Source organism: Coregonus clupeaformis, chromosome 3, assembly GCF_020615455.1.
Source record: "Coregonus clupeaformis isolate EN_2021a chromosome 3, ASM2061545v1, whole genome shotgun sequence".
NCBI classification, from domain to species: domain Eukaryota; kingdom Metazoa; phylum Chordata; class Actinopteri; order Salmoniformes; family Salmonidae; genus Coregonus; species Coregonus clupeaformis.
This window is the reverse complement of record NC_059194.1, coordinates 10,322,278-10,335,341: the sequence shown is the minus strand read 5'-3', so window position 1 is coordinate 10,335,341 and position 13,064 is coordinate 10,322,278. Positions and strand designations below refer to the sequence as shown.

The following is a 13,064-nucleotide window of genomic DNA, read 5'->3' as shown; positions in this document are numbered from 1 at the left end:
GTTTCTGTATAGCACTTCGTGACATCTGCTGATGTAAAAAGGGCTTTATAAATAAATGTGAATTTGAAATTCAAAGGGCGCTTGAGTGGAGTCTCATTTCATACATGCGCTTTGAGATTCTCCCACAGAGCTCCAAAAACACTATCCTGAACACAATTTTGCTCTTTATAAAATAATTTCATTGAACTGTGAATGTGACCACTTTCTTTTGGAATGTTTACCTGTGATGCCTGTATTCATGCCCCATCAAGCGTTATTGTACACCCTGGAGTATATTTAATATAGTGTCTGCTAGATTACTTGTTTTCCCATACATACAACACCTGATGAAGACCTGCGAGCCGAAATGTTGGCAATTAAAATGTTCAATGCAAAGAGAATAATGTGACCATTTTTATTTAGGAGGTTTATCTTCAGTTAGCCTCCAATTCGCTAAAGAGTGTATTCTTTATTGATTTAACGTCATAAATCCATGCAACAGCATATACATGGTACTATGATCTACAATCCATTTCAAATGTGTTTTGCTCCAGTGAATCCCATCGACTTTGGCAAAGAAACCATGAAATGTAAAGGCAGTGCAAAAGAATGGAAAATAACTTGAATGCAGGTTTTTATTTGTGCATTAATTGGGGATTGGTTCAAAGCCTCCAGCTAGTTACACAGCTAAGTCCATTGGTGTAAACAATCGACTGGCAGCCTCGCTGTCAAGAACTTCACGTTGTCCAGGGGGGTTGGTGAAGACATCTCACTTATACGTCTTCATGTGCCACAGTCCATCATTAAGATAGTGAACAGTTTCAACTCCTACTCCCTTGTTGACTTTCTCTCTGCTCACAAAAAGTGAAATGGAGTAGCATTAGGCATGTTTGCACAAGTACATACAACACAGGAGGTTGGTGACACCTTAGTTGGGGAGGACGGGCTCGTGTTAATGGCTGGAGCGGAATTTGTGAAATGGTATCAAATATAAACATGGGTTCCATGTGTTTGATGCCATTCCATTTGCTCCGTTCCAGACATTATTATGAGCCGTCCCCTCAGCAGCCTGCACTAGGTACACATACATACATGCAAGTACATTTGTGGTATAAATGGGTCTTTCTATAAATAAGGGGGCCAATGTGTGACATTACCACTTAAGGAAAACTCCACCTAAAAACTATTAGTCCATTGTTGATATAGTCCCAAAATATTTTGCATGTCAGCAATCAGGTTTTCAAGATATGCAACTTTCAAAATACAGAAATCTGGCCCATATGATGCAAAATGCATCATAAGTGCCAGATTTCTGTATTTTGAAAGTTACTTATATCAACAATAGACTAATTTTTTAAAATTTTAGTCATTTTAGCAGACGCTCTTATCCAGAGCGACTTACAGGAGCAATTAGGGTTAAGTGCCTTGCTCAAGGACACATCGACAGATTTTCCACCTAGTCGGCTCGGGGATTAGAACCAGCGACCTTTCGGTTACTGGCACAACGCTCTTAACCTCTAAGCTACCTGCCGCCCCAATGAAACAAAATACCAAAAGCGTTGTTTTTGGGTGAAGTTCCTTTTAAGAAGAATGCATTTTTTAGGCCTTGGCAATGCATTGATATTCAAATTATTATTACATTCTAAAATATGTGAGAATAATGTGGACATTGCCTGACTAAATAGATTGGATGCATGGTGATTTTTCTGTAGCCTGTGGCCAACACAGGCACACATAATGGAAGGATTTGTATGGATGACAACAGATGATGTCATCCTCATAATAAGTAGGGCAACACCCTTCAATTGAAGCAGCGGGAAACAAACGAAAGTGGCCACATCTCCCACAAAAACAGATCAAAAATGAAATCGCTGATAATTATTATGGGAGCAGAACTTACAAATTGGCTACAATAATTACAAGGACTTTTCATGCACCAAATTAAGGAAATGTCTGATTTTCAAGGTAGGCCTATACCAGTAGCCTACTTGAATTTCTGAGCTCCATATTCAAGTTGGCTACTTTCAAGCTCCTTGTATTTTTTAAAATTGCAGGTGTAACATGGAAAACTAAATGTATGTCATGTTCTCATTACCAGATCATATTGTGAATAAGCCCACTAGGCATGAAATGTGTTGCTATTTACAGTGCATTCGGAAAGTATTCAGACCCCTTGACAATCTACACCCAATACCCCATAATGACAAAGCAAAAACAGGTTTAGAAATTTTTGCAAATGTATTAAAAATAAAAACAGAAATACCTTATTTACATAAGTATTCAGACCCTTTGCTATGAGACTCGAAATTGAGCTTGGGTGCATCCCGTTTCCATTGATCATCCTTGAGATGTTTCTACAACATGATTTGGAAAGGCACACACCTATCTATATAAGGTCCCACAGTTGACAATGCATGTCAGAGCAAAAACCAAGCCATGAGGTCAAAGGAATTGTCCATAGAGCTCCGAGACAGGATTGTGTTGAGGCACAGATCTGGGGAAGGGTACCAAAACATTTCTGCAGCATTGAAGGTCCCCAAGAACACAGTGGCTTCAATCATTTTAAAAATGGAAGAAGTTTGGAACCACCAAGACTCTTTCTAGAGCTGGCCGCCCGGCCAAATTGAGCAATCGGGGGAGAAGGGCCTTGGTCAGGGAGGTGTCCAAGAACCCGATGGTCACTCTGACAGAGCTCTAAAGTTCCTCTGTGGAGATGGGAGAACCTTCCAGAAGGACAACCATCTCTGCAGCACTCCACCAAATCAGGCCTTTATGGTAGAGTGGCCAGACGGAAGCCACTCCTTAGTAAAAGGCACATGACAGCCCGATTCTCTGGTCTGATTAAACCAATATTGAACTCTTTGGCCTGAATGCCAAGCATCACGTCTGGAGGAAACCTGGCACCATCCCTACAGTGAAGCATGGTGGTGGCGGCATCATGCTGTGGGGATGTTTTTCAGCAGCAGGGACTGGAAGACTAGTCAGGATCGAGGGAAAGATGAACGGAGCAAAGTACAGAAAGATCCTTGATGAAGACCTGCTCCAGAGCGCTCAGGACCCCAGAATAGGGGCGAAGGTTCACCTTCCAATAGGACAACGACCCTAAGCACACAGCCAAGACAACGCAGGAGTCTCTGAATGTCCTTGAGTGGCCCAGCCAGAGCCCGGACTTGAACCCGATCGAACATCTCTGGAGAGACCTGAAAATAGCTGTGCAGCAACGCTCCCCATCCAACCTGACAGAGCTTGAGAGGATCTGCAGAGAAGAATGGGAGAAACTCCCCAAATACAGGTGTGCCACACTTGTAGCGTCATACCCAAGAAGACTCAAGGCTGTAATCGCTGCCAAATGTGCTGTCACAAAGTACTGAGTAAAGGGTCTGAATACTTATGTAAATGTGATATTTCCGGTTTTTAATTTTCATACATTTGCAAAAATTTCTAAAAACCTGTTTTTGCTTTGTCATTATGGGGTATTGTGTGTAGATTGATGAGGGGGAAAAAAACATTTAAATCAAATTTAGAGTAAGGCTGTAATGTAACAAAATGTGGAAAAAGTCAAGGGGTCTGAATACTTTCCGAATGCACTGTATATCCAGAATAATTAATAGGAAGCGCGTTGGGTGTTGCGGAAAAGTCTGTCCTATAGAATTCCGCACAGTAGACTCAGTGTCCAATCCGGGGCACAAAAACATATGAAAACGAACTCATTACATTGATGCTTTCTCTGTTAAATCTACGGATATTAGAGCCAACGTGGATCCAGGCACAACTGTCACTGATGTAATGAATGAGACACCAAAATATTCTGGACATTCCTCACGAACATCGCATGAGCTATCACAACAGCTATTCGTCACATGACTGTCATTCTGAAAATTCCTTCCTGGATCAGATGATGTGTGAGAAAATATCACACTTAACTAATCAGCTGGACACCAACTGCACATCCAACAAGTATTACGCATAATTATTGAAGAACCACATTAGTGACAGTATCGATTTAGGTTTTAAGTATTAAGGTAAGGTGACTCTTTTGGTTAGAAGCATTGTATTTTGCAATCTCATACATCATTTTGGATGTGTATGCCCATGAAGACTGTTTTCACCCCATAACATGAGGAGACACGAAATGCTACCTGGAAATGGATCCTATTGCAGAAATTCAATATAACCGCTATAGTGACCGCCGCTTTATACTAGCATGGGGAAAATCTGAAGGCCTTGTCCATTATCCATGAGTCTGTCAGTAATCAGGTGAGAGAGGCTGACAGACTGATGGTAGAACAATCTAAGGCAGCGGTCTAAGGCACGGCATCTCAGTGCTTGAGGTGTCACTACAGACCCCCTGGTTCGATTCCAGGCTGTATCACAACCGGCCGTGATTGGGAGTCCCATAGGGCGGCGCACAATTGGCCCAGCGTCGTCCGGGTTTGGCCGGTGTAGGCCGTCATTGTAAATAAGAATTTGTTCTTAACTACACTTGCCTAGTTAAATAAAAGGTCAAATAAAATAAATAAAATATATCAGCCATTGTGACTGAACGATTCTGGGATAGTATTTTCTCCTGGGAAAATGGTGAGCTAATCAATGCTGTAAACATCTGTTCCTTTGTTATTCTGTTCTCTACGTTTTCGTTGGCTGGTAACTTGCTGTATGTGCCTTTGTGTCAAACGGATTCTCACCCAAAGTGTGAGCAATAATGTTTACCTGTCTGTCCCCTCTGCTCCCTCTCTGGAAGAGGAGGGACAGAACATTCTTATGACTGAAATGCCCTTTCCCCCAGACAGGGAAGTCTGAAACCCCTGGTTTACTGAGCTCCAGTACCAGGCCTAGTTATGCTGAGATACCATAAAAAGGGAGGATTGTGGAAAAGGACATTTGATATCTTATATGACCTGAAGAAGGGTCATCCTGTTCCTTGTCTTGTCTGTAAGGTTGCTCTGTTCCCTGATATGCTCAAATCACAGTGATTCAATTTACCCTTTTGTAATATAACCAGTCTGTTTCTAAACTGCCCTGTTCTAACTTTCTGTGTAGCAATCTATTGATAAGCAGAAGTACCAGACTCATTCGAAGGGCATGTTCAACACCCCACCCATCCTGGGTCTGTATAAATGTCTGTGATCAAGGAGCGAGTCAAATTGGTTTTCCCTTGCATGCATACTCGTAATAAAGCTTTTATATATTGAGATCGGACTGCCTTCGGAGTGGTTTGTCCACCACAATAGCTGCACTGAATTTCCGAGAACACTATAGATCCAGGAATCTTAAAAGGGTTCAAGTTCAATGTCAAATTTAACTGATTAATGCTTAATACACTGCTCAAAAAAATAAAGGGAACACTTACACAACACAATGTAACTCCAAGTCAATCACACTTCTGTGAAATCAAACTGTCCACTTAGGAAGCAACACTGATTGACAATAAATTTCACATGCTGTTGTGCATATAGACAACAGGTGGAAATTATAGGCAATTAGCAAGACACCCCCAATAAAGGACTGGTTTTGCAGTTGGTGACCACAGACCACTTCTCAGTTCCTATGCTTCCTGGCTGATGTTTTGGTCACTTTTGAATGCTGGCGGTGCTTTCACTCTAGTGGTAGCATGAGACGGAGTCTACAACCCACACAAGTGGCTCAGATAGTGCAGCTCATCCAGGATGGCACATCAATGCGAGCTGTGGCAAGAAGGTTTGCTGTGTCTGTCAGCGTAGTGTCCAGAGCATGGAGGCGCTACCAGGAGACAGGCCAGTACATCAGGAGACGTGGATGAGGCCGTAGGAGGGCAACAACCCAGCAGCAGGACTGCTACCTCCGCCTTTGTGCAAGGAGCACTGCCAGAGCCCTGCAAAATGACCTCCAGCAGGCCACAAATGTGCATGTGTCTGCTCAAACGGTCAGAAACAGACTCCATGAGGGTGGTATGAGGGACCGACGTCCACAGGTGGGGGTTGTGCTTACAGCCCAACACCGTGCAGGTCGTTTGGCATTTGCCAGAGAACACCAAGATTGGCAAATTCGCCACTGGCGCCCTGTGCTCTTCACAGATGAAAGCAGGTTCACACTGAGCACGTGACAGAGTCTGGAGACGCCGTGGAGAACGTTCTGCTGCCTGCAACATCCTCCAGCATGACCGGTTTGGCGGTGGGTCAGTCATGGTGTGGGGGTGGCATTTCTTTGGGGGCCGCACAGCCCTCCATGTGCTCGCCAGAGGTAGCCTGACTGCCATTAGGTACCGAGATGAGATCCTCAGACCCCTTGTGAGACCATATGCTGGTGCGGTTGGCCCTGGGTTCCTCCTAATGCAAGACAATGCTAGACCTCATGTGGCTGGAGTGTGTCAGCAGTTCCTGCAAGAGGAAGGCATTGATGCTATGGACTGGCCCACCCGTTCCCCAGACCTGAATCCAATTGAGCACATCTGGGACATCATGTCTCGCTCCATCCACCAACGCCACGTTGCACCACAGACTGTCCAGGAGTTGGTGGATGCTTTAGTCCAGGTCTGGGAGGAGATCCCTCAGGAGAACATCCGACATCTCATCAGGAGCATGCCCAGGCGTTGTAGGGAGGTCATACAGGCACGTGGAGGCCACACACACTACTGAGCCTCATTTTGACTTGTTTTAAGGACATTACATCAAAGTTGGATCAGCCTGTAGTGTGGTTTTCCATTTGAATTTTGAGGGTGACTCCAAATCCAGACCTCCATGGGTTGATACATTTGATTTCCATTGATAATTTGTGTGTGATTTTGTTGTCAGCACATTCAACTATGTAAAGAAAAAAGTATTTAATAAGATTATTTCATTCATTCAGATCTAGGATGTGTTATTTTAGTGTTCCCTTTATTTTTTTGAGCAATGTATATGATATAACGGCATCTTACACTGCCATAAATGCAAGGTCAGAAAAGTTTCAGGTCACACGATTTTGGGAAAGATCCATCAAGACACCAACCATGATAAAGGGTTAAACATCAACTCGTGAATTTTATTGAATATAGCTATACCCCCTTATATCTTAATGTAATGACATGAATAATGTTTTTTGCAGATTATTATCAATGATTTATCAACAGCTGTAACAAGTTGTTCAGTGTAGGAAATCCTCCCTGGTACCCTAGATTATAGAAAGACCCAAATAGGAAAAAGCACATGACGTGATACTTACATGTCTTCTGCAGACATCTTCATGACTCCGACACAAAGCGCATGTTGCTTGCCCTCCGCCATTATGGCCTGAAACCAATTGTCAAGGAAACACCACCTCACATGCACTTGATACTAACAGGAAGTGTCAAAACACCAATGTTGGTGTATAACATCATTACAGGCTGACAAGCATGCATGAGAGCACCAGCTGTTCCGGACGACCGTGTGATAACGCTCTCGGTAGCCGATGTCAGCAAGATCTTTGAACAGGTCAACATTCACAAAGCCGCGGGGCCAGACGGATTACCAGAATGTGTACTCAAAGCATGTGCGGACCAACTGGCAAGTGTCTTCACTGACATTTTCAACCTCTCCCTGACTGAGTCTGTAATACCTACATGTTTCAAGCAGACCACCATAGTCCCTGTGCCCAACGAAGCGAAGGTAACCTGCCTAAATGATTACCACCCCACATCACTCACGTCAGTAGCCATGAAGTGCTTTGAAAGGCTGGTCATGGATCACATCAACAGCATCATCCCGGATACCCTAGACCCACTCCAGTTCACATACTGCCCCAACAGATCCACAGATGACGCAATCTCAATCGCACTCCACACTGCCCTTTCCCACCTGGACAAAAATAACACCTATGTGAGAATGCAGTTCATTGACTACAGCTCAGCGTTCAACACCATTGCGCCCACAAAGCTCATCACTAAGCTAAGGATCCTGGACTTCCTGATGGGCCGCCCCCAGGTGGTAAGGGTAGGCAACAACACGTCTGCCACGCAGATCCTCAACACTGGGGCCCCTCAGGGGTGCGTGCTTAGTCCCCTCCTGTACTCCCTGTTCACCTACGACTGCGTGGCCAAACACGACTCCAACACCATCATTAAGTTTGCTGACGAGACAACAGTGGTAGGCCTGATCACCGACAACGATGAGACAGCCTATAGGGAGGAGGTCAGAGACCTGGCAGTGTGGTGCAAGGACAACCTCTCCCTCCATGTGAGCAAAACAAAGGAGCTGATCGTGGACTACAGGAAAAGGCGGGCCGAACAGGCCCCCATTAACGTCGACGGGGCTGTAGTGGAGCGGGTCCAGAGTTTCAAGTTCCTTGGTGCCCACATCACCAATGAACTATCATGGTGCAAACACACCAAGACAGTCGTGAAGAGGGCACGACAACACCTTTCCCCCCTCAGGAGAATGAAAAGATTTGTCATGGGCCCCCAGATCCTCAAAAAGTTACAGCTGCACCATCGAGAGCATCCTGACCGGTTGCAACACCGTCTGGTATTGCAACTTCTTGGCATCTGACCGTAAGGCGCTACAGAGGGTAGTGCGTACGGCCCAGTACATCACTAGGGCCAAGCTTCCTGCCATCCAGGACCTACAGTGAGGGAAAAAAGTATTTGATCCCCTGCTGATTTTGTACGTTTGCCCACTGACAAAGAAATGATCAGTCTATAATTTTAATGGTAGGTTTATTTGAACAGTGAGAGACAGAATAAAAATAAAAATCCAGAAAAACACATGTCAAAAATGTTATAAATTGATTTGCATTTTAATGAGGGAAATAAGTATTTGATCCCCTCTCAATCAGAAAGATTTCTGTCTCCCAGGTGTCTTTTACACAGGTAACGAGCTGAGATTAGGAGCACACGCTTAAAGGGAGTGCTCCTAATCTCATCTTGTTACCTGTATAAAAGACACCTGTCCACAGAAGCAATCAATCAGATTCCAAACTCTCCAGCATGGCCAAGACCAAAGAGCTCTCCAAGGATGTCAGGGACAAGATTGTAGACCTACACAAGGCTGGAATGGGCTACAAGACCATCGCCAAGCAGCTTGGTGAGAAGGTGACAACAGTTGGTGCGATTATTCGCAAATGGAAGAAACACAAAAGACCTGTCAATCTCCCTCGGCCTGGGGCTCCATGCAAGATCTCACCTCGTGGAGTTGCAATGATCATGAGAACGGTGAGGAATCAGCCCAGAACTACACGGGAGGATCTTGTCAATGATCTCAAGGCAGCTGGGACCATATCACCAAGAAAACTATTGGTAACACGCTACGCCGTGAAGGACTGAAATCCTGCAGCACCCGCAAGGTCCCCCTGCTCAAGAAAGCACATATACAGGGCCGTCTGAAGTTTGCCAATGAACATCTGAATGATTCAGAGGAGAACTGGGTGAAAGTGTTGTGGTCAGATGAGACCAAAATCGAGTTATTTGGCATCAACTCAACTCACCGTGTTTGGAGGATGAGGAATGCTGCCTATGACCCCAAGAACATCATCCCCACCGTCAAACATGGAGGTTGAAACATTATGCTTTGGGGGTGTTTTTCTGCTAAGGGGACAGGACAGCTTCACCGCATCAAAGGGATGATGGACGGGGCCATGTACCATGAAATCTTGGGTGAGAACCTCCTTCCCTCAGCCAGGGCATTGAAAATGGGTCGTGGATGGGTTTTCCAGCATGAAAATCACCCAAAACACATGGCCAAGGCAACAAAGGAGTGGCTCAAGAAGAAGCACATTAAGGTCCTGGAGTGGCCTAGCCAGTCTCCAGACCTTAATCCCATAGAAAATCTGTGGAGGGAGCTGAAGGTTCGAGTTGCCAAACGTCAGCCTAGAAACCTTAATGACTTGGAGAAGATCTGCAAAAAGGAGTGGAACAAAATCCCTCCTGAGATGTGTGCAAACCTGGTGGCCAACTACAAGAAACGTCTGACCTCTGTGATTGCCAACAAGGGTTTTGCCACCAAGTACTAAGTCATGTTTTGCAGAGGGGTCAAATACTTATTTCCCTCATTAAAATGCAAATCAATTTATAACATTTTTGACATGTGTTTTTCTGGATTTTTTTGTTGTTATTCTGTCTCTCACTGTTCAAATAAACCTACCATTAAAATTACAGACTGATAATGTCTTTGTCAGTGGGCAAACGTACAAAATCAGCAGGGGATCAAATACTTTTTTTCCCTCACTGTATATACTAGGCGGTGTCAGGGGAAAGCCCAAAAAATTGTCAAGGACTCCAGTCACCAAAGTCATAGACTGTTCTCTCTGCTGCCGCACGGTAAGTGTTACCGGAGCGCCAAGTCTAGGACCAAAAGGCTCCTTAATAGCTTCTACCCCCAAGCCATAAGACTGCTGAACAATTAATCAAATGGCCACCCGGACTATTTACATTAACCCCCCCCCCATTTGTTTTTCCACTGCTGCTACCCGCTGTCTATTTTCTATGTATAGTCACTTTACCACTACCTACATGTAGAAATTACCTCGACTAAGCTGTACCCCTGCACATTTACCCGGTACCCCCTGTATATAGCCTCATTATTTTATTGTGTTACTTTTTATTATTTTTTACTTTAGTTCATTTGGTAAATATTTTCTTAACTCTTTCTTATAATATAATATTATATAATATGCCATTTAGCAGACGCTTTTATCCAAAGCGACTTAGTCACGCGTGCACACATTGTTGGTTAAGGGCTTGTAAGTAAGCATTTCACGGTAAGGTCTACACCTGTTGTATTCAGCGCATGTGACAAATAAAGTTTGATTTGATTTGACATAATGGTGCGTTCGGAAGGTTCTCAGGAGCTCATTAGCTCCCAGTTGGTGAGTCATAACTACAACATTCGAGTACTTTTGAAGTCAGAACAACTCTTCAACCAATGACCTAAACATTGCTAATAAGTTAGTAAGCTTGTTTACATTTAAAATGTGTAAAACCAGATATATGGGTCAAACTGCAAAATTATACACATTATTAAGGTTGTAAATGGCTTTGTTTTACCATCTTTTGTTCGAAGAATTGAAAGGTCAGTGATGAAACGTCACAACTCATACACTCGGGTATCAAAATTCTGGTCTGAGTTTCCCGCTTGTATCTCTGACTTGTTGAGGGCCAATCTAGTGGTAAGCCATTTCCAACTTGGGAACTCGGACCTCCTAGTTTCTGAAAGCATCATCATGATCGTAATGAATATGATTACATGGATGGGGGACTGATCCTAAATAAACACTTTTACTAATAGACACTGAGAAAACAGCCCGGTAAGATGTTGTACTGAACATACATGATCAGCATAATCGGTCATAGGAAGGATACAACTACTGTTTCTGAGGCAGAGGGGTAGAGTTTGGCGCCTGGGGACGTCAATCCAGGACACATGATATTGGCTCCACTTAAGACAAACTTGATGGCCCCTTTGTCTACTTGTTGGTGTGGAAGAATAAAGGGGTCTGTAAAATATGAACAGAGAAACTTACTTAACAGTACACTGCAACACATCACACAGTAATTTATCAGACAACTGCACATCAAAAAGAGCAGAGGACTTACACTTATGCAGCAGTCGGAGGGTTGGGTAGAACGGGCCTTCTCTTTGTCTGAAGAAGAGCAATTCTCCATTCACCGTCAAGATTTCAATGTGTTCATGGCTGCAGGTTGGATGACAGAACACAACACATAACATGTCAAACTGTTCTCTTGTTCACCCAAGCGTGGCTGTACCCAGCCCTCTTGGGTTCTCAGCCGAATCATGCAACGCGGCCAATGTGTACAACAATCCCAACACGGTTTCTAAATAGCTATCCAGCATCTCTGAACACCTGTGTGTAACGGAAGAAGGAAGCTAGAAAAGTGTTGAAACTAAAACAATATAGTTGGCTGCAACTGTTAAAATGTACAGTAAGTGTATTTTTTGGATTTGTAAAATTATTTTGATGTGATATGAAAGTAGAGGGCCTTACATCTCTAGAACCAAATTGCAATTGAGAATCCATTCATGTTTATATGGAGTATCAGACTGTTTTGGCTGCCAGAGTCAATTCGCCTCTTGACATAACTTATAATGGCCTTGGACGGTAAGGAGTAGACTAGCCTACACTCCTTCAGTCCATCTTGGGCTAGTCAAACGGATGTCAACAAATATTCAAAGACAATGGACTTGTTAGACATTGCAGGTGACTTGCGACTGACTGATCTACAAATCACCTTGCATGATCATAAATAACTACTAATTATTATTTGTAGATCAGTCAGTCGGTCACCATTTACCCACAATGCATCATGGACTTGCTGATCTGAAACCATGGACTGTACATACAGTCTAACACGGCCACTGATAAGGGGGAAAATATTATCTTCTTGACTTACCATCTCACTATTTTGACAGGGTCCTTTTTTGGCATGATATGGTTGAGCCATGACTCAATGTCTGGAAACTGGTCCAACAGCTGGTTTTTGATGCCTTTGATTACAGAGGTCTTCAGCTGAATACAGTTGGAAACATTTTCCTTCTCATCAAATCTGAAACGAGACAATGGAAACACATTCATGTTAGTTTGACCCTTCATTCAAATGAAAGCTAATCAAGAGTTATCAGTTGATAAGTCTATTTGGAAGACTAACAACATTTTATAGTTAGCTAGCTAAATGGCTATAGTTAGCTAACTAGCTGCCTGGTCATGTAGATAGCTAGTTAGCTAGGGAAATCATGCATAATACCTACTTTTTAAACATCCTCGTTGGTCGCGCTTACTGTGTTCTTCTCTACCTAGACAAGTCTATTATTTTGCTTGATGTTTGACTTTGATAAACAAAAATACAATAACATGTATTTCATATATCAATTCAATAGTCTCCCCCACGCCTGTTTCGCAGTTTATAGGCAGCAAGTGACGTCAACTTGCGACATGCATGCGACAGTTTCGAGCAAAATACGGCAGGCTCCGACCCCGAAGGCCCCATTCGAATATTTTAAAGATGAGTCCTTCCTTTCTCCCTTCCTTCTATACTTTCTTCCTTTCCTTGTCCTTTCTATACATTGAAAATACGTTCTAAACCCTAACTTTAGACAGTAAACCAAAAACTTGAGACAGTAAAACATAGCTGGGTATAT

At 43.5% G+C, this 13,064-nt stretch overlaps 1 protein-coding gene across 1 annotated transcript; it reads right to left on the bottom strand.

Annotated features, from left to right (window-relative positions):
• Positions 1-600: 600 nt before the first annotated feature.
• On the bottom strand, positions 601-12,872 carry LOC121540419 (malignant T-cell-amplified sequence 1-A). Its single transcript, XM_041849277.1, has 6 exons — positions 12,675-12,872; positions 12,320-12,472; positions 11,504-11,601; positions 11,270-11,403; positions 7,159-7,226; positions 601-830 (listed from the first exon to the last, which is right to left on the bottom strand). The coding sequence occupies exons 1-6, from the start codon at positions 12,683-12,685 to the stop codon at positions 749-751; spliced, it is 546 nt and encodes a 181-aa protein (XP_041705211.1). The 5' UTR covers positions 12,686-12,872; the 3' UTR covers positions 601-748.
• Between the last annotated feature and the right edge of the window lie 192 nt (positions 12,873-13,064).